At 41.4% G+C, this 22316-nt stretch overlaps 1 protein-coding gene across 1 annotated transcript; it reads left to right on the top strand.

Moving 5' to 3' along the window:
• The first annotated feature begins 1907 nt into the window (after positions 1-1907).
• On the top strand, positions 1908-15751 carry socs5b (suppressor of cytokine signaling 5b). The gene is made up of 2 exons (XM_038737087.1): positions 1908-2400; positions 8060-15751. Exon 2 carries the CDS (start codon positions 8079-8081, stop codon positions 9768-9770), a length of 1692 nt encoding a protein of 563 aa, XP_038593015.1. The 5' UTR covers positions 1908-2400; positions 8060-8078; the 3' UTR covers positions 9771-15751.
• The last annotated feature ends 6565 nt before the right edge of the window (positions 15752-22316 follow it).

Genomic DNA, 22316 nt, shown 5'->3' with positions numbered 1-22316 from the left:
AAAACAAAATTTCTCAAAAGAAAAATTAAGCAAACTGAATATGAACAACACTCTTTGAATCATTCAGGAAGAGGTCAGATCAAAAAGCAAAAAAAACATAATAAGAATTAAGATAGTACTTATCTGACATGGTTAAATAAACTGTTAATCATTGTAAAGAGAGATTTTGGACCAAACAATACCTTTATCCAACTGTAATTCAACATAATTTGCTAAAGGGTGGCCATCATTTCTTTTGACATACCACCAAAACATTTACTTTACCATATAAATACACTTTTAGGTATATGTAAGTTAAATAATGATTTGAATATGAAAATATGATCTGCACACCACACAAAATAATCCTCATGTACTTTTTAACATCCTACCATGGGTCTAGCCATCTATCCAATATCATGACTGATCTGTATCCAAATCTATTTTGGTAGTGAGTGACTGCCCATGCCCAAACACTATCTGTCAGCACTTATGATTTGTATTTGCTTGCTACAATAAATTAGAAGTTACTACACACTTTGGAATGGAATAGATCTTTATTGTCATGCCCACAAAGCAGGGTAATAATGTTTAGCAGCTCTTCAGCGGTGTGCAACATACAAGTTCAATAAGGACATAGAAAAAAAAGAAACAAAGATATTCGTAGTTGTGACACCTCACCTGGAACTTTCAAAATTATCCTGGCAGAATAAATGCCACCAACTGCTGCTTTAATCATTTACAAATCGTATTTAAAGCAGTCTAACTGTATAAAAATGTAAACACTCCTTATTATAAATAGTCAGGTGTGGAGGCCGGGACACTTTGCTGTATTTATTAAAGACATGTTTCACATTTATAGCAGAACTGATGTGAGACTGTGGCATTCTCATCAGACCTCTCTCTTTCAGATCCAAGGGAATCACTCATTCACCCTGGACACAGTAGTAAGTTATCATATCCTCACAGTGGATTGCTTGCAGATGACACAAAGGAGACTCAAATAGTGTGAATCACCCCTGGCAGAAGGATCAGTGCTAATGCAATTGTCTTTCATTTCCTTTCATAAGCACAAATTAGATCAGCATCTTGGAGATGTAAAAGCTAATGTGTACGGACTGCTGGTGATTTCCCCTGAACTCAGCCTTAGCTCAAGCTAACTACTACATTACTCACACCACTTCCACTTCCCATTACTCCTGGTATCATGTGCTCATGTATGATCCGACTCCAGGAGATGATCTCATGTGTGGGTGCGAGTGACTCTGAATGCTCCTTTGAGACGTTTTGATTGTTCTAAGATTTTCTTTGGTACAGGCTATGACACATATTCACATGTCTGGGCTATATAATGCCAAATGTCATTCTACAGGGGGACACTAGTTTTTTCCACCCTGACACTTCCACAAATAAATGCATTTATTACTTGTTTACTTTGTGCACAGATAAAGGACTTTGGTCCCACCTAATCCCCATTTATTCCCACTGCCAGTGATTTGGGTACACTTTTTCTATACTGGAATATTACCCAGCTTCATGATGTATTGTAAATTTAATTAAATACAAATAAATTTAGAAATATGAAACATAGGAAGTATTTGACAAACAGTAAGCTTGGAGCTTTCAGGGGCCCCAGCACAGTTGCCTGTCTTGACCAGTTGGTTCCAGCCTTGACTATGACTACAATAGGGACATTTATTGAGGGTAATGTGATTATTGTAATTATTCTTATACAGAGATTGAAATATTTGTGAAATAAAATTGCTCCTCTTTGTTCTTGGGGCCCGATCACTTGATGCGGAGCCCAGCTGCATGACCTTCTTACCTGCATGACATCAGTGAGTCACTGGTCCGGCCTGGCCTGAGCAACACCACCAGCATCACTTCACCTCTCCACGTTTCCAAGTAGCTGCCAGTGGAAAGCCTCATCCTCCTCTCTCCGTTCATTGGTGACACGAGGCGCCCATCACGCGGAACCAGCTCCGGGGCATTCCCTATCCGCGTGCTGCGTCGGAAATAGCCGTCTTGTCCCTTTCCTCCATTGGACTGAGCCGCTGCCAGTCGGTTTCCCTCACGTTGAACACCGTCCGCCTCTCCGGCTCTGTGTCTAGTGAGACCGCTGTCATATTGGCTGCTAGAAGCAGCAGCGACCACGGCCGAAAAGAAGACCCCCACCATGATGAAGAACGGGCTTTCGCGGAACTTAAAGAATAATTTAGCCTTTTAAATAATTTTGATTAGTATTTAACTGATTATTTTTCAAGTATTCGGGATGATACCATCAAGTATTCAAGTAACGTTACCTTTAGTGCTTTCATCCGACACCGTGGTCCGCAAGGGGGATGTATGCCTGACTCCTCGTAATAGCCATTTTTTGCAGACAAAGAGAGCTTTTGAATAGGGATTTCAGAAGGCACAAGGGTAAGATATGAATACGAAAAACAACCCATTAATGTACTTGTCAAACACTTCACATTTGACTACTCCGCATCTTGAAACCACACAGCACCACTTTTTATTTGTGCAATTTTTGTGTCGATTTTTCTCTAGCTAACACGCTAACCCCGCTAGCTGGCTGGCTAGCCAAAGCTAACTAAAATGCTAGAAACTCCCACTCTAGGGAATGCTAACAGTTAGCATTTCTGACATTTTTAACTCGTAAGCCAGAACCGCTTGTTAGCTAAGCGGTGTGCATGTAAGCTAAATCGGTTGTCAGCCAACAGAACGCAGTTTCAAATATTTTTCTGGAAAATAATGTAAATTTGACTGAAGTCACCAAGCCAACTTGGCTAACCTTACTTTCGTGGCTGTAGCTGCATTTAGCGGTGTAAGGTTAACGTGTTAGCAAATCCGCTAACTTGGCTCCAGGGAAAAGTGGGGCCTCCAGAAACATAAAGGCCTTCCAACCATTTCTATACATCAGCAATAATAACGTTATATGTCTGTAGTTGTAGTGTGTCTTCTATTTATGTGAGTGGTAAAACATACCTGTAATGTGTCATGGTAACGTTAGCTAACGTTAGTAAACTACACTTTACTGTCCACGTTAATCTGTCTAACAAGATCATATTCAGCTAAAACAGTTTAGTATTTTTGGGATAACTTAAGGTAAAATAGTTAACATGAACTCTACAGAGCGTTTGTCTTACAATACAAGTTGAGGTACGTTTCTGCAGTTAATTTGACTTGACTGTTAGTTACTTATTCTTCTGTCTGACTTGAATGTTAATTAGTGAGCACAAACAACTAGCAGAGCTAAACAGTGGCAGAATAATTAAACACTGATGAACTGCTGAACAACAATTCAGTATCAAGTTGCAGGAATATGTTTTACTGTGCCTATTCTGCCTCTGTTTTGAAAGGTTTATTCATAGCCAAAAATACACACCTGCACCTTTTTGTGGTTGGGTGGGAAAAAAACAGATTTTTTTTTATTTGCCAAATCAATCCTTCTATTTCAAAGTTTTAATATTTGTTAAAAGATAGGAAGAATCAGTGTGATTTATCCATCATTTACAGACCGTGTGTGGCTTTCTGCCATCCCACATATCTTTCAGAATGCAAGACACTGCAAATATCTCATTAACTCTGGTCTGAGCAGTGATGGCCTCCTCCCTTAATCTTGTCTTCTCTCCAGCCGTCTCTTAGATCAGTATGATCCCAGGAGAATGGGTGTGTTGGGCTGCTAGAGAGCAGAACTACTAGAATAGTTCTGATTCAGGGCAGCTTTAAATGGTTGTGGACTGGATCACACAATTTGTGTGGCCATTGTTATCAATGGTGAGAGTCTGAATTATATTGGAGGCCATTGTTTAAAAAATTTATCTTGGATTGGCCGATCAGCACTAATACTTGGAAAAAATCTGTGTGCCTTGCTGTAGACTAAAAGTAGATAAAACTTAAATTCTAGGTTATGTTTCATAAATCATAAGAGTAAGAATTAAATTTAATTATAACTTGTCACTACATGTTTGAATGTTAAATTTTCGTGCTTTGCTGCAAAATGTCTGATTACTACTAAACTTAGCGTTGCCAAAAGTTTTAGAAGTCTGATAAGAATTGAACCATGCTAATGAGGACACAGGGCAGATTAGCTAACTAACATTGTAGCAGAGTTTTGGGTTGTCAGTAGTCATTCCCTCACATTTGTAATAATTCAGATATGCCTATTGTCATGGTTCATTATTGGACCTTCATTGTTGCTTATACTTAATGGGTTTGTTAACTTGTGGCAACAGTAAAGTTTTAGGTGTATTTTAATTATAGCCACAATTAACATTTTGGAGATCCTGACCCCTTTTCCTTGTGTCTTTGTCACTGGAACATTTCATTGTATTTTTGCTGAGGGATAAAACACACCAACCCGGATGGAAAATCCAGCCTCTCAAGATGAAGCTGATAAAACATTAGCCTCACAATTCCAGTTTGTCTTGGAGGGAAGACGGCCATATGTTGGTCATACAATTACAGAATCGAGACAGATGCTGCCAAATTTAGGTTGTGCTTGTACAACTTTGACAAATGCGGGGCAGTTCTTTGCCTGTTTTGTTATCTAAAATCAAACTGGCTCAACAAGTCAGTTCAAGTACATTTCTTGAGCCATATTGCTCCTTTGCTTGCCTGTCTTAAGTTAAGTAGTTCGAGCCCAAAGAATTTTAAAGACAGTTTGTATGCTTTTGAGCTAACATACTGAAATTATACTTAAATAATTGCACTGCACTTAATATGTATGTGGTATTATAAGAAGAGATGCACTGCTTTTGTTTTAGTTTAGCAGATTTAGCAGGTCGGTATCGGTATTATATTCAGATGTGGTGAAGTGCATTGGGGCAGCATTATAAGAATATGTTTTGATAAATTTAAATCATCACTCAGACTGTCTTATTGAAGTAATAAACAGTTGTGGACTGAACTGCTTAAAAATTTACAATTCTCTAATTGTTGCACTTTTAGTTAACAGCTTAATCAAGATGTTCTCAGTTGGCACAACATTATTTGTGCATCCCTAGGACAGCTGAGTTCCATACAGTACTTGCCATAACGTGGGAAACCATAATCTGAGCCTGTGCTATGGGCACAGTGCCAGTGGTTTTCCATACAATAGGAATGGTACAATAAAAGGTGTTGCTTACATTGATGACGTGTTTGAGTTCGCCTTAACTGGTGTCAGCTCCCATTACCTGCAGGGCTTTATCTAACAAGTTTATAGTGACTACTGCTTTTACTATTGCTCAATATCCCACACTTACTTATCATCTAGGGGTCACAGTGTAAAGTGATTTACATTTGACAATGTGAATGTGCTCCCATTCTTTCATTGAAAACACATAACCCTGGTCATATCAGAAGGTAAATAAAAAGACCACATGTGGAATAAGAATGTGTGGAAGCAGGAATAGAAATCTTGAGTGACTGCATCATGTCATTCATTTTGGTATTTAAATTAAATTATTTAATTTAGCCCATTTCATTATTGTAACTAACACAATAATAAAAACAATGATAAATTGATTAATGTCATGCAAGTTTTATTATAAAATATCTGTAACAGCACGCCATTTTTGTTAACGTATTTTTGCTTGATGTTGTAGACAGGAGATAAGAATCGGCATACTGTCACTGCAACACTACAAGCAATACCAACAGCAATACTTGCACTCTAAAATTACTAACGTTTCAAATATAAGTACATTCCTCTGGTATTTTTTATGCTTATGAATGATCATGGTATTTGAATGTAGCCATATTATAGGAGAAAGTATGAATATCAAATAGTTGCAAAATAACTCTGTGTCACAGCTAGCAGCACTAAACTTGTTAAGAAGTGTGTGCGTGTGTGATTTTGTTTAACAGAGATGAAGTTTTAAACACAGCTTTGAATCAAATCATTTGAAAGCAAGTTTAGTGATTGTAATTTGAACCAAACATAGTTTTTAATGGTAATCAACTTTGCTGCATACATATGTTACAATGATGAAGGCATCAGGGAAATTATTCTTAATACTTAGTCTGCTGAATTGGCATTTGGTGTTAAATAGCAGGTGTAGAAATCATGTCTTATTGGGGCAACCTGTAGCTCACCTGGTAGAGCACATACCGGGCATCAAGGCTGAGTCCTTATGGCTATTGTATCAGAATCAGAAGGAGCTTTATTCCCAAGTAGTGTTTTACACATACAAGGAATTTTATTTGGTGTTAAGGTGGTACACGCAGACAGATATACAGTTGCCATAAATAGATGTAGAAATATATAAATAAGTAATAAACAAATGCAAGTTATATAAGAATAACAGAAGTAGTTGTTGGCAGATGTATCGCAAACATCTAATGATAATGTCAAGTGGAGAGACGTCTTTTTTTCTTTTCTTTTTTTTAGTACAAAGCACGTCAGTAAAGGGGGATGACGCTGACGTCATGAGTTTGATATGGATGCTTTGGAACTGCCCTCAGCAAGTCAACTTAATCAGTCATGTGCTGAAGACCAGTCTGCTTTCCTGTGCATCACAGAACCCTTGTCTATCACAGTTGACTGTGCAAATCCATAATGTCTTGTCAATATTAAGAGACAAACTTCACTCTACATGCAGGTCGACATGATGCCTGGTAGTTGGGTGTTTTTAGCCCACAAATAGATGGTAAAGAAAATAATTGGGAGGGAATAAGGGAGACTAGCTGCAGAGGGCCTAACATCCTTGGTAGCTGTTAGCATGTATTGCATGTGCGATATACTAAGCTAACAGGGTTTGGGTTTAAATTTAAACTTTCCTAATTGGAGTGTTTGATAATGTCAGTATTGTATGATATGCTGCTTGCAGCTTTTACTTATGGATAAAGTCAGTGTTTAGTGGTCAATGCTTTCATGCTGCTTATTAAAGTAGCTAATTATCGATTATTCTAAAGATGTTTTTTATTACTGTTTAATATAATTTTTTCAAAATAAATATCAAAACTTGTCTCATTAATATTTCAATATTTTATTCAACCATTATCCTGAAAAAGAAAAACATGTTGCACATAGTAATAATAATAAAAACTACTAATTAAGCCACTTTCTCATTCAAATATGTCTGTCAAAGTAAACAGAAAAAATAAAAAATGTGAGATGATGTGTGGCGTAACATAATGTTACCACAACAGCAGCGCAGACATTACTTTTAACATGGGGGTGATAAAGAAATATTTAGAAAAACAATTTTAAATGACTACTACTAAAAGAAACGTAGTTCCTTGTGTTGACAATCCTAATAGATCTTGCTTATGTGGGGACATAAAGTAAATAAGTGCTGGGTCGTTGCAAAAACTCTGGGATGCTTTTGCTTCAAATGTTAGTGCATCGAAGCTGTAAAAAAAACAAAAAGCAAAATTGTTTGGTCTCTAAAATTTTCCCAAATGTTAGAATGTCATAGGCGAGTTTTAAAAAAAAGAAAGAAAGTGGAATACCTGCTTAGATCGGACCTGCAGATGCACGTTATGCAAATCTACGTACTTCATAATCAAACATAATAATTAAAATAAAAGTCAAGAAACAGTGGAAGGAAGTGCTGCGTAATGAAATTCTTCAAGGTTTTGTGTTTTTGCAGGCCACCTACCAGTGGTGACTTTGCTCACTGTAAAGTTTGCATAGATTGAACTTAGGTTCGTGCTACAACTTCCAAATCCCTGTCAAATAGTCTAGTAGTGATAAATCAACGTCATGTGTGTGCATGTGCATGTGCCCTGTCTGCTGCTGTTACAGGGAAAGTTTTTGGTCAGGTCTAGACTGGCTCTGTAATACAGTACATAGCAGCAGATCAGCTGTGAGCAGATCCTGGGTTCATTTATAGCTGTGGCCTTGTGTCCCTGCACGTCTGCCTGGCAACTCCTAACTCTGCTCTTCCAACTTCTCAAGCTCACCCACCTCTCAGACACTTTGGCCCCATTATACTCTCACCATGTCTAATTACTAGATACACAGTAGTCTGGGGAATTCAAATGTTGGGCATTCTTTATGTAGCTTGTACCTCAGTGTTAAATGTAGTTGCCATTACTGTTGTGAGATTTCTCCATCTGTGACTTCAGTTTTATCTCCTGTTATCTTCAGGTCCCAGGGGCTCCTATTGATGAAGAAAGTGTGCAACATGTGGAGCAACCTGAAGAACAAATGTCAGACACTCTTTCACAACAACAGTTCAGCACCCAGTGAAAACAGGGTTGAGGCCGATGCCGTCCACTGTGTGGTGGATCTTGGCCAAGGTGGCAGCTCAGGTGAGGCACAGGCATCAGGATCCTCCAGTCCATCACGGAGCCTCCTGCCAGTGCCAATGGCAACAGCAGGACGGCGCCATCATAACTGTGTGTCAGACATCCCTCAGATTGTAGAGATCACTATCGACAAGGACACTGAGGATGTGCGGGAGGGTTCAGGGGGGGTTCCCATGGCCCGGAGAGACTCCTATTCTCGTCATGCTCCATGGGGGGGCAAGAAAAAACACTCATGTTCCACCAAAACCCAGAGCTCTCTGGAAGCAGATAGGCGGTCTGGGCGCATACGGGGAAGTGGGAACCGTAGGGACAGACGTTATGGAGTGTGCTCCATCCAGGACATGAGCGACTCTGTATCTGGAGGACGCAGTCTGAATGCTCGGTCTTTGCGCCAGCGGCTAAGTGATACAGTAGGGCTGTGCTTACCCCTGCCCCCTCGCAGACACACTCGCTCATCTAAGAACCCTGTAACCTCCAAACGTAAGATTCACCTGACAGAGCTCATGCTGGAGACTTGCCCCTTCCCACCAGGTTCAGACCTTGCTCACAAGTGGCACTTGATCAAGCAACACACAGCACCGGTCAGCCCGCATTCCTCCACTGCCCTTCTGGATGCCTTTGACCCAGCCCACCCCTCGCCTGAGGATGAGGAGGAACGTCTGCGTGAACGCCGCAGACTTAGCATTGAGGAAGGTGTGGACCCACCGCCTAATGCACAGATCCACACCCTAGAGGCCTCAGTGCCAGGCTCCTCTCTCTACAAACTGGGACCAAAGATGGCTCCTGGCATGGGAGAGGCCTCTGGGGAAGGCCGGGCCTCAGGGACTGGCAACTCAGTGGGTGCTGGATCATCAGGTGCCTGTGGGCAGGTGTTGGGGGCTGCAGTGTCAGCCCAGGACTGTGACTCTGAGGAGGATTCGACCACCCTCTGTCTGCAGGCTAGGAGGCCCAAGCAGAGGCACGCTTCTGGGGAAGGTCACCTGAGCCGGCAGCAACCTGGGCCCTGGAAGGTTCACACCCAGATAGACTACATCCACTGCCTGGTACCGGACCTGTTGCAGATCACAGCTCTGCCCTGCTACTGGGGCGTGATGGACCGCTACGAGGCTGAGGCTTTGCTGGATGGACGCCCAGAGGGCACCTTCCTGCTGCGTGACTCAGCCCAAGAGGACTACCTCTTCTCCGTTAGCTTCCGCCGTTACAACCGCTCACTGCACGCCCGCATCGAGCAATGGAACCACAACTTCAGCTTTGACGCTCATGACCCTTGTGTTTTCCACTCTTCCACCGTCACAGGACTGCTGGAGCACTACAAGGACCCCAGCGCCTGCATGTTTTTTGAACCGCTGCTTACAACACCTCTCCATCGGACCTTTCCCTTTGGCCTGCAGCACCTGGCACGGGCCGCCATCTGCCGCTGGACCACTTACGATGGTATAGGCTCTCTGCCGCTTCCCCCTGCCCTGCAGGACTTCCTCAAGGAGTATCACTATAAACAGAAAGTACGAGTTCGCTGGCTGGAGAGGGAACCGCCACTCAAGGTCAAATAGGGTGGGCTTCTCCATTGCCTGTACACACACTGCAGGAGGATTACAGAACTTGACAAATTCTTCATTAGCCAATAAAGAGGCTATACTGACATGGCTCTCTTTCTGGTGTGGGATGGAATTTAAATGTAACAAGCTACACAAGATTCATTCTAATCTTTGTTTTAGTTATTACTTACATCACAGAAAATACATATGATTATATTCAGTATAACGCTGTATGGCAAGCACATGTTTTTGTGTTGAGCAGGTTGGTTTGACATGGAGGGAAGGCACAAATATCAGTGCTTTGTGTCTTTTCTTTCCTGATTTGTGCTAAATGTCTGCCTGATCCCACGACATCACCTTGCCTGTAGACCTGTCCGCATGCCTTCCTTAATCATCCCAAATTGCTGTTTAGGCCCACATGGCTATGTTGTACAGTTCACTTTGTGCTTTCTATATTTTTTTTTTTTTTTCCTTAATTTGTCAAAGCACCTAGTGGAGCACCTACCCAAGGGGTTTAAGGTGTGTGTAGGTTGAGAGGGCACCTGGAGGTGCTATTTGTATTTTGCAGTCAGAGCTTGTCCTATGGATAGAGCTGCATAAGGCACATCCTTTGCCATCTCTTTGCACACATCAGCTAAGCCAGAGATGGGGCAGATTCTGAGAGGGGTCCATACAGTTCAGGACAGCACATCAGGGAAATGAAGAGCTATAGTTGTTTTTTAGAAACTCTAGCAGTAATGGCGAATGATTTTGTGAGCAAGCTCAACTTTATTCCAACAGTGCAGAATTGCTTTCAAAACAGGAGGGACAGATTCTAAGGAAATATTCTGACGATTCTTTCCAGTGTTACAGTTGTCAAAGCAGTGCGTTAGTTCTTTGCTGGCCACAGGCATTTCAGCTCTGTGCACACTATTGTGCATATATGCACACATTTAATTTCTTCTTGTACGAAATGTAGCTCCTAGAGTAACATTTGAGCAGTCTGGTGTCTTTATGGAATTGTGTTATGGCTTTATATTGTTTACACCTGCTTCTTTCAGTTACCACCTTTTGGTGGCATCTGGCATACAGAAACCTTTTATGACCATGTGTATCCTAGTTCATTATTTTTCTTTACCAGACACTTGTGACATTGGTGCAGATGGCTTTGCACTTTACTGGTTACAGTAAGGAATGCTGACAAGTCAAGGCTTGAGGGTACATGTGACAAGTGGTAGGTGAAGACAAATGGTGACAGTTCAAAATGCCAGTGTCCCTTTAACCATGACTCGAGATGATCTGCTCATACTTGTGAGGCTTGTTTGTGAATGGGCTGTTTCATGGAAGACACCATATAGATCATAAATGAGGAGGATGGCTAACATCACATGATACTTCAACAAATAGACTCAATAAGACAGAATTGTGAACTACAGTTACAACTCCCATGATAAGATGGCAGTACTCTTTTCCTCAATAATTTATATTTCTTTTATGAAATGTTTTAAAATGTGTTGAGCTGTTTTTATGAACTGTGTTACCAACGGAAAGAGGTGACAGTCTTTTCTGAGGATTTGATGTCCCCTGCTTTTATAAGATATTACTATAAGGTCTCAACCCCAACAAATGCCCTCGTTGCCCGGTTGCATTTATAGTCCTAATTAAAACATTGAGTGCAGGCAACATTCTACTCTCGAGAAGTTAGAAGATCTTTAAGAGATGTTATCTAAATGATTTTAGTTGTGTGACTTGGGACATAAACACTGCTGGCTAGCCAGTCATTTATGTTGTGTTGTCATTGTGAAGAGAAAATAAGTGTAACCTATGTGCCTTTTTTAGAGAACCATTTATTGTGTTCCATAATCAGTTGCGTTGTAGTCCAAACCTGGAGCAGCAAATGCTTCAACACAGTCCTCACTGATGCCATGAAATGAGACTGAAGAGAATAATAATAATAATATTTAAAATGATAATAATGAAGAGGTGCTCTAAGCTCAATTATGGTGCACGTCAAAGATTTTGTAACAATAAAATGTTAGTGGTGCTATTTTGGTTAAGCTATGACAGATTATTGAAATAACTTGTACATTAGTTACATCTGTTCTCACTCACTAATGCATGCATTAGTCTCTTGCCACATTATGGCCTGTATGGTGGTAGTATTAGGTTAGTGGGTCCAATGCCAGCCCTACTGTAACATTTCAGTGCAAGTTATGTCCAGCCCTCACATGTTGCTTCTAGTCTGCAACTTGACATACACATCCTAATGAGAGCATGAAGGTTAACCCTTCACTGTGAGCATTTCGATCTGAATAGTCCAACATTCTGATTATACTAGCCATCAGCAACAGTGTTTAATTCATAAGCAACGCTGTTTGCTCTAACTCTCAATTAGTAGTAAATACACATTACTTAGCTCTTTTAGAAATGTAATTAGTTGGACTTTTAATAGAACATGTGAGCAAATGACTGTGGGAGGATGAGATTGGTGGAGACAAGCCGTGGCTCCCTTAAGGCATTTATAGAAAACAATTTCTAATGTGAATGTAATTAGCTGTAGATGAAACCCCCCACAGGTAATTTGTAAAACAAAATAATAAAACTGAAACACTTGTGAGCTGATGATCACTGGAAAGGTTAATCTGTTTAGTTTGTGTTTATCATGTGTCTGAACAGCCTGCACATATGTTAAAGGTTATTGTAGTTCTCATCCGTGAGGATGAATCATGAACAAATGTCGTGTTTCTTTGCCCCTGAATATCTGAGTCTGTGACCAAAGCTCTTACACACAGCTATGTGTAATAACTTGTAGGCTGAAGCTTATGAATGTGTTCAATGCTGTTTAAAATTAATCTAAATTAGATTTCAGATTTACAAACAAGTGAAAGTTGGTTCCGTACTACAGTATGTTGGACTACTCTTTTTTGTTAGTATATCCATAGGGGAGAACCTGGCACTGTCAGGCCCACACCTACACCCTGAAATCTGTCATTCAGCACTGAACACCTCTCTGTCAAACCATTATCGTATTTTCACTTGTCAGGCTGACAACAATTTTTATGCAGGTGGTAAAAGATAATTGGTGTAGGTATAAGAGTTGATATTTCCAATAACTCCTTTTACTCTCTCCCCTGGCTTGTGAATTAATCAGAATTTATACATTTCCTCACATAAAGGTCCCAAACATTTTCCACTGACCCGCACTTTGTTCTCAGAAAGCTTGAATACCGCATGTTAATCACTTATATGTGTTCGAGTGCCAGGAGTGAGTGTTAAGCGGGGTTGACGTATGAGTTCCCTGTATGCACACTTCAGTGTTTCAGGATTCAGGATCCACAAAGTCAGAGAGAGATGACATGTATATCTATTTGAAAACCCACACATACTATCTTGCTCACTGTCACCTGTCCATCATGCTACTGCCTAGCAATAGAGTACCACTCCTTACAGTGCCCCACCCGACTTGCAGGCACTAATCACAGGCTAATTTTACCATGTTGGGATATAAATTAACTGGGTACTAAAAGGGCTGCTCTGTGTTGCCTTATGGCTGCTGTGTGGCTGAGGGAGGCCTTTTTTGTTATTATATCCAACTGCGCTCTCACCATCTGGCCACATCCCTAACATCACTGTGCTGATGTCAAGGTGACTGTGGTGTAGAGTGAACTAAGGCCCGTTTGTCCTGCCCTCTGCTCTCTATCCAACCCCGTTAGGACGATGTCAGGCTGAAGTTAACATTAGGGAGCAGGGGGAGGAGAGATGGAGCTGGCTCACTGAGAGCCCTGGCTTCCTGTTGTGGCAACGGCGTGCTCACAGAGAGGGCTAGGGATCTGTTGAAGTAAATAGCACTTTAATTGTGTATTTGTGTTCTACAGTGCAGCCTAAGTATTAGGACAGTGATGTTTTTTGTTGTAGTGGCTCTTTATTCCAGCATCCTGGTTTTTAAAATGACTACGTTGGGCTTAGTGACAACTTTGTATCCATATTTGGTATACATGGTAGGAATTGTACAGCTTTTAGAAATTGAATAACCTTTAACAAATGTAAGTCATCATATTTAGTATTTGGTTGAACAGCTTTTGCAATTAGTCACTACTGAATTCTGACACATACATGAGCAGCCACTTTGTGGTAAGGTTTGTAACTGTTGTCATTTTTATTCTTGCTTGTTTTGGTCTTTAGCAGGAGAACCATCCTCATTTGGACTGAGGTCTGACGTGACTCGGTCCTCATTGGTAGCCTTGTTTGTATGTTAAAGATCATTGTTTGCCAATTCTATACATCATACTAAAAGCTGAGTGTTAGCACTTTAATCTTATAGTCATTACCATTATGCTGCACTACAGAGCCAGAACAACTGAAAATGCACAACTGTCCAAATATTTCTGGACAGCGCTGTTTGCGTTTTAGCTCAAGATGGTGAGACTTGTGTGAGTGTTTAGAAAAAGCCAGCGGTCCTGAAATATTTCAGTTATATTCAGGCATTGTAAGCTGTGTTGATGGAGTTGTATTCACCATGCTGCAGTCTTGTGTGTGTTGTGTGGGTGTGCATTAGTGTATGGACAGAGCCACGCGGAGGGTTCCAGTGGAGGGGATGCAGAGTGGACTCGACTGTGAGGGGTGATGACAGTGACTCCTATGAACATATGCCTCTCTGCTCCCGTCCCTCTCCCCATATTCTCAGGCAGGCCCATTGCAAGGAGAGTCCCGGGACCCTCTCAACCCAGTTTTCCCCATGGGAAATATCTGACATTAACCGTAGCACATGTTTGCCATATAACCCGTAGATCTAGTAGGAAGTACAACCTTGTATGTATGATGAATGATGGAGTTATGTAATAGGAGCCTGATGAAAAGATGTTTTATTCTTCTGTGGTGCATTGACTGCCTAGAATACATACATGTGCACACTCTTGCTGTCACACTTCTTCTGACACCTGCACTATCCCAGGTATTGACACATCCACACCCTCCCACCACCCCATCCTAAGCCAGTGATGTGTAAACATGGACCACATTTAGCCAGCACCACATTTCTGTGTTGCCCCCACCCCACCCCCCCCCAAAATGGAAAGCAAAGACGGGTGTTTACGTATAAATTATGTTCTTTAGAAAAAGAAAACGCCGTGAAGTGAACTATTTTGACCTTATATTGTCATTAGTGTGACACTATTTAGCTGCACTATGAGAGCCTCGTTTGTGGTAAGAAACCACTGGGTCTGGTCTGGATGAGAGACAGGCTGGTTGTGTCGCTAGCTGTCCCATTAAACCACAGCAACACCCCTAGATATTGGACTCGGTACAACTGGTGGTTTCAGCTCTTAGAGGACAAAAAAAAAGAAGATATTTTAAGCAATTTTTTTTAATGTTCCCATTATATATTTGAGAAAGCTGGGTAAGTGCTATATGCAAACAGAAAAAGATGTATGAAAGAATTATTTTTCATTATTACTTCTCCCTAATATGCAATGGAGTGTAGTGTAACAATGGTTGCAATCCTGTCACTTTAATGCTGTATGTGCACATTGGTTGCTGTGTGGATGTGGGTGCCGAGGCAACAGGACTTGACAATGATGGGAACTAATGGTTGTCATTCTGCAGCAGCGCTGTGTTCCCAGACTGCCTTATTCGTTCTGACCAATCACAAGAGCCCTTTAAATCCTGGGCTGCAGCCACTGCCACAGGCTGACCAAGCTGTCATCAGACGAATATCGCTATTCTATTTACTTCTGCTTTTCCTCGCTTCTTTTTTTTTTGTCTTTTATTTCTTTTGCTATCAGGTAGGATTTGGAGCCTGTAAATGGCATAATCATGTTCACACTTAACTGTCTGTCGTCTGTATCTGCTTCACCATTCAAGGAGAAAAAAAAAGTCGTTTTCCAGTATAACCTGTTCATTTTTAAGAGCCGTATGATGCGACACTTGTAGCTGTCACTCTTGGTGCTTGGCTTATGCTTCATTGTCTTAATATTCCAAATAAAACTGTTAAGTGTAATCCACACTGGCCCATGATACAATGATGAGTACGTGTTTTTTTTCCCTCTATCACACTGCAGTACACTCTTTACAGTGTCCTAGCAGTGAGCCTGGGTGGGATTTGGTCAGAGTTAGGGTGACATGTGGGTGTTTGATTTCAGTTAATGTTCAAGAGACAATGGATGTGGATCACTGAAACCACAGGCTTAGCATTCAGTACATACCAAATGTGTTTTTCTGAACCGTACCAGTGTGTTTACAGAGGGTTGATAGGATCAAACTTAAATCATAATTTTAATGACTGATTCTTTTTAAAAAGCAATATAACAGAAATCAAATATGACACAATACAACATACTTAAAACACACAAGCGCACTCATTGTGCGGGTAAAACTGAAACGTAAAACATGCTGAAGGCCTGATTTGTGCCTTGGAAGCTATGAGGCTTATAAACTGAAGCTATCAGACTAAAAATGAATGTGCAGTGATTTTTATACATTGATTGGAATATCACCTGGATTGCTGATCTCACTACGAAACCTACCAGAAAGAACAGGCTCTCAATCTGGGGGAAAAAATGGCTTCACCAGTGGGCAGCTTCTAGCTTTTAAATGGATAAACCCCCATGGCTAACCTGTAAGGTGCTGACCCAGAGGATGATGGGATGACGGTGGGATACAGCTGTCGGTGCAATGTGCGGCTCCATCAGCTAAGAGACTCACTAATGATTTGCTGCACACTTGTTCAGCAAACGTGTGTTAAGTTTGGCCCCCTTTTCGTCCATCAATCTCTGGATCAGGAGCAAGAGCGAGACCTCCACCACCGGACTACTCAGATACACTGTGAAGGGAAGGCTTTCAAGTTTCTTTGTCAATCATGTCTTCTTCTGACAAAAAATGGCTCCTAAAAGGCATGTTTTGCTTATAAACATATTTTCTGTGATGGCTACTCCACTGTTGAAGAATAAAATAAATGAACATACATTTACCTGATGCTTTTATCCAAAGCGACTTACAATTGCTATACAAGTCAGAGATCGCACGCCTCTGGAGCAACGAGGGGTTAAGTGTCTTACTCAGAGACACAATGGTGGATGGGTCCCAGTGGGGGATTGAACCCGGGTCTCTCACACCAAAGGCATCTTATCTATTGCGCCATCACAGCCAAAGAATTGTGCTGTGAAAGACTTAATATCATGTTAACAATGATTGCATTTAGAAGGACTGACAACATAGAATTTTGAAAGTAACCACTGAAAATCAGTAAGGACCCAACATTTTGTTAGCATCAAGTTCAAACTACGCTATAAATTTGCAAGCTGTGATTCAAATCACTGTCTGGCATAAGAAGTATTACTCTGAGGACTGTCTCTTTATTTATTTATCAATGCAGCTGTTCTTATCAAATGAAACAGGCACTTCACTCCTGGTTTCAATAGTAAACCGCCACAAGAATGACAATTACCAACAAAAAACACTATTTTCTAAGCAGACACATTTAACAAATACATAAATCATAAAGTATTTGTTTTGTATTTCAAACAAATAGGAGACTTATTAGCAAATTTTAGCAAAACTTTCTTCACTGCCATGCATTATGGGAATCTAGCTCCGCCCCTGCTAGGTTGGAAGAGGAGTCCCATAGGAAACCATTCATTTTAAAATGCATAAAAATATTAATATAAAATCAACCATTACAGATATCAGCAACACAGGTAATAGCACCCATCTCATGAGGAAGATGTACAATTTGAAGTTGGAACCAAGTTTCTAGGACAAACGGAACAGGACTAGTTAGATGCCAAAAAATGGCGGAATAAATAATAATAATAATAATAATAAAGAGCGAAGAGAACAAAAGTGTGAGAGCTGTAGCAGCTAAGCACACTAACTACAAATGTGTAAAAGTACTAAAATTAACTGATATTTAAAAAACATTCCTTCCTTCCTTTTTTCCTAATTTCTGTCTACAAATGAAGTTTATTTTAGATTATTTGATTTTTCTGATGGACAAACTGATCCTTTCCCTCAGTAACTAACAGGATACAAAAAATAGAAGACGGATGACCCCGCACTCCTCCCAACCAGCCCGCTCAACCTTACCCTCAGTCCAACCCCCTTCGCCGAGCCCAGCAGCAGCTATGCAGACAGACACGATCAAGCTGCCTGGAACTTCACAGTTAAGTATTTGTTCATTTCAAATGAAGTATAAATAGCATGTGGGTTATCGGTTTCAAGTTAGCTACCCAAGGCTTATGAATAATTGACGCTCACCGGGGAGGAGGGTGAGTGTAAGCTACCATACAGGGCAGGAAACTTTCTGTGGGCTCAAACAGAGGACAAGAAACCAACAAAACTGGGTAACAAACTCATAAACTTACTAAAGTAGACTCATGTCTCAAAACATACCCTCAAGTCTCCTAAACCCTCTGGCAAAACCAGAATAGAAACCAAGCAATAACTCTGCAAGCTGTGGAATCTAGAGTTGGATGTGGGTCACTGATGAGAGGAGGAGGATGAAAGTGCACATGATGAAGGTCTTGTCAGTTTATCAGCAGGCCAAACCCTCCAGATTTCATTTCATTGTGGGCCCAGTCAGCTCGGTCTGAGACGCCTCCTTATCAGCCCAGTGTGCTGGCCTCCACTGTACACACTGCTCTATCTGTGGTTGGCACATTGGGCTGCAATAAGCAGTTGTTGTTGGCAGCAGACTCAAAAGACACATCAAGGGTGAGAACTATCATACTGCCATCAAGATAAAAGGGTTTTTTTGTAACTCCTTGCCAAGAACGTTATTTTGTGTTTTTATGTGATTTGATAATGAGGGTTCACACAAACATACAGTGCTTTTTTTGTAAGACACACTCATCCAACACGCTTAAATAACCTGGTTCCACATAAGTGGTCTCACATGCAATGTACTCTCCATGCTTTTTGTTTTAGTGTGTGAGAAAGTGCACAATGTTTTGGTGCAGAAACAAAGTTCATGAATGCCAAATGCTGTGGTTATTAAAGCAGTAGTTTGACATGTTGGGAAATACACTTATTTCCTTTCTTGCAGAGAGTTAGATGAGAATGTTGATACTCTCTATGTCTGCCTGCTAAATATGAACCTCTAGCCAGCAGCCTTCTAGCTTATCTTAGCACAAACACTGATATTTCTGTTTTTTAGCGGCCTTTGACGAACACCAATATTTCCCATAAGCTCTAGACCATTACAGGTCAAGTGTCATGGCTGAACAGAAGAGGGGAGTCCATGAGCTGCAACTGCCCTGAAAACCACCCACCTGCAAGAGTCTTCCCCAAAAAGGCAAAGCATTTTTTGAAATACGGCTGCTGCCGCTATGGTGAAGGGCTGTGACGACAGGCAGGTGCTTCGGTGAAAACATTATGTGGCGAAAACCACGCATATGCCACAGCAGTAGTTGTGCAAGCTTGCCGCCATGTAAATAATACCCAGGAAAATAAGCTTCAATCATTGGTGCCACAATTTGATGTTCAAGTGGAATATAGATTGAACTAATTCCCAAAGCCCCAGGTTTAGCTTACAGACATGAGAGTACAGATCTCCTCATCTATCAGCGAGAAAGCAAATGAGTGTATTTCCCAAACGGTGAACTTTACTTTAAGTTAAAAGCTCAGTATTATTTTGTATTTTTACTATACCAGTACTGCCTGTGAGGCAAGCATGACAGCCCCCTTTTCTGAAGTCATCAGCAGTGTGTGGAGAAAAGTTTCCTCCTGTTGCATGGGCTCATCTGACTCCTGTCTCACTTGTGAACTAGTTAGGCTTTTCATTTCCTTCACTTCTCGTGCTCTGAGCCCACATTTCTCCCCGCTCCAACAGTGCTAAGCCCAGAGCTCAACACAGATCCACACCACATGGCTCCCTGCATGTTATCTGCACACGAACTACAGTAACACTGCAGAGAAGAAGAGGATGAGGAGGAAGAGTACAGAGAGAGGGACAGGGCAGGAGAGTGGGAAAGAGACACTACTGCTGCTTTTCCGACATTGGAGTGCCGCCAAGTCTGTGACTGCAAAGTGAGCGCTGACCTCCAGTTAACCTTGCACGGGCGCACGTACACAGACAGGCGCGCGCACACATCCATATTTCATTTTAGAAATATATCCGCTCGACAGTATTTTACACCCACCCCAGCTCACCTCCCAGTGGCTGAGGGGGCTGAGGAGGGCCAGGCCTGGAGGCTGCTCCTCTTCCACCGACTGAGCCAAGAGCAACAGGGCCAAACGAACAATCATCTGGAACAGAAGAGTGGAGGCAGCTACAGGGGCTCAAAGCTCCGCCACTTCTCAGCTTTTCTTGTCTTGCCACTTGTCAAATTTATTGATCAATAACTCTAGCTTTGACTGAATCTGATACAGATGGGTCGTTATCACAAAAGCTTCTGAACAGGTTACAGTAAGTGGCAGCTTCAACTCATGACCTCTGCCCCCTTCAGTACTCCTGGAAAGCTGACTCCCCACCTGTCCAACATCTGCTAGCCAAATGAAGCCCAGGTTCTGCTTATGATCTAATCTTTGACACCCCTTTTCTTTGTCAATCTCTCCACCCCTCGGCTCCAGAGAAGTTGGACCACATGTGAACAGTCAGTGAATGACATCTGGACTGACCTCTTTTTTCGTTGTTGTTCTCTGGCAGAGACACTGGAAAATTGCAGTGGGCATGTCCTGTTAATTCCTTTGTCTTTCCCCCCTCTTTTTAGCTTTTCTCCTTCTCCATGACTGTCTCCATCCCTGATCTTATCTCGGTCTCTTTCTATTTGTATGTATATATGTAGATACAGACATTTAAGGGGAATGTTTTGATTCTGAACATATCCAGCTCCGATTGCAGGACATTAGTATGTCCTCTTCTTTCCTTTTCGTTCTGGTTCTCTGCTCTCATTTCCACCACTTTTCTTCTTTCCCATTCCCCTGTGTCCTTCTCCTCCAGCGCTGTGTATCATTGCTGCTTGGCTGGCCTCTGCGTAAACCCTGGACTCGTTCAGCAGCCCTGCTTACTCTCACCCACTGCCTCCCTGTCGCTCAGCAAGCCTCCGGAAAGTTCTCCTCGCTCGGAGCGCTGGCATCGGGAGCCGAATCCATGTATGTGTTTATGGAGTTCTGACAAATTCCTTCCTCCTCGCTCCCTCTCTTGCGTTGCAGACTTGACATGCGAGCATTATATTTAATCCCTCATTCCCTGTGCAGGCAGTGGCAGTGTGGCGGAGGAGCTATGGGGCCTTGAGCTGAAGCTACGGCCTCTGTGGTGGCTGGTGTACTATTATGGAGGCAGCAAGCGATGGGATCAGATAGGCCTTGTGGTAGAGCTATGGGGTATGTGGTGGAGCTGTATTTTCTTATGGCGAGGTCCTGCCTGAGCCATTGGCATCGGTAATACTGATCGCTCTTTAATTAATTGAATTATGAGTAATAATTATCAATAAGCTGCTCTAATCCACTGAGTTTTAGGTTCTCCAGTAGATGTTGAAAGAACATTTGGGGCAGTGCCTGATGTTGTGTTAACTAGACAGCTAAAGTACAACATAAAAATGCATAGTAAAGTTACTACATCTAATCTAGTATAAATCAGTCCCATAGCCCAATCCCTAAAAAACACTTCAAGCACTACATCAGTAGTTAACCAGACTGGGTTGATTCAAAGATATCACTTCTGATATGCAGCAAAATGAGTTAAATTGACTTTTAAATGTCAATTAAACCTCTTTGCAACTTTGCTACACCCCACTTATCTAGTGCATCACAGAGTTTGAAACAAGACTATGGGCCTCAGTGTTCTTCAAGCAAAGTGCTTGTTGGATCATATAACAGCATCTGAAACACATCGGAAACGTAACTTTCCGAAACAGACAACCCGACAAGCATGCACACTTATTAAGGAAGGACTGACAAGGTGTGGAGAGGTCTGAAAGTTTACCTGGTTCACATAGCTAGTTCCATAACTTTTCATGTGTACAACCAAGCGCAACAGCATCGATGCTTTTGAGGAGAGTCTGACAGCATGCATTGTTTGCGTGCGCTGTCCTCATTTGTACCATGCAGCCAAGAGGAAGCAGTGACAACAGGCGTTTCGGCCCACTTTCAAGTGTGGAAATTGGTTTAAGATCTGTTTGCTTTTGGTCTAACAACACGTCATACAGCATAGTTTGCTTGTTAAAACATACTAAGACCGTTTAAAGCCATGCCAGCAGTGTAAATGAGACACAAATTGACTAAAGTGGTTTAAACCTGCAATTATTATTATTATTATTGTTGTTGTTGTTATTATTTTTATTATTATTATCATTGTTGTTGTTGTTGTTATTTACCATTTCTAACCATTTACATGAACATCAAGCTGTAAACCTGTAAACATAATGCTAACATACACTTGAAAGGGAGAATGTAGCAAGCAGGTGCTCATTTACAATTTCAGCAGACTAAAAGCAATGTTAGCATTTATTTGGATTCATATTTCTGGACACTTGTTGACAGTAAGTCAAATATTCACTCTGCTTTTAGCTTTTTTTTTGATGATGCACTATTTTCACAAGCTAGTTGTTAACTTTGTCTGTCTGTTGTTTAAGCAGGTAGTGTGTACAC

Source organism: Micropterus salmoides, unplaced genomic scaffold, assembly GCF_014851395.1.
Source record: "Micropterus salmoides isolate LMB-PRFRI ecotype aquatic unplaced genomic scaffold, ASM1485139v1 Ms_hic_scaffold_22, whole genome shotgun sequence".
NCBI lineage: Eukaryota > Metazoa > Chordata > Actinopteri > Centrarchiformes > Centrarchidae > Micropterus > Micropterus salmoides.
Note: the sequence above shows the minus strand (reverse complement) of the source record. Positions and strands in the feature narration are given on the sequence as shown.

Bases quoted from the DNA above. Each gene is read 5' to 3' on its own strand.
- socs5b (XM_038737087.1), top strand. From the start codon at position 8,079: ATGAAGAAAGTGTGCAACATGTGGAGCAACCTGAAGAACAAATGTCAG.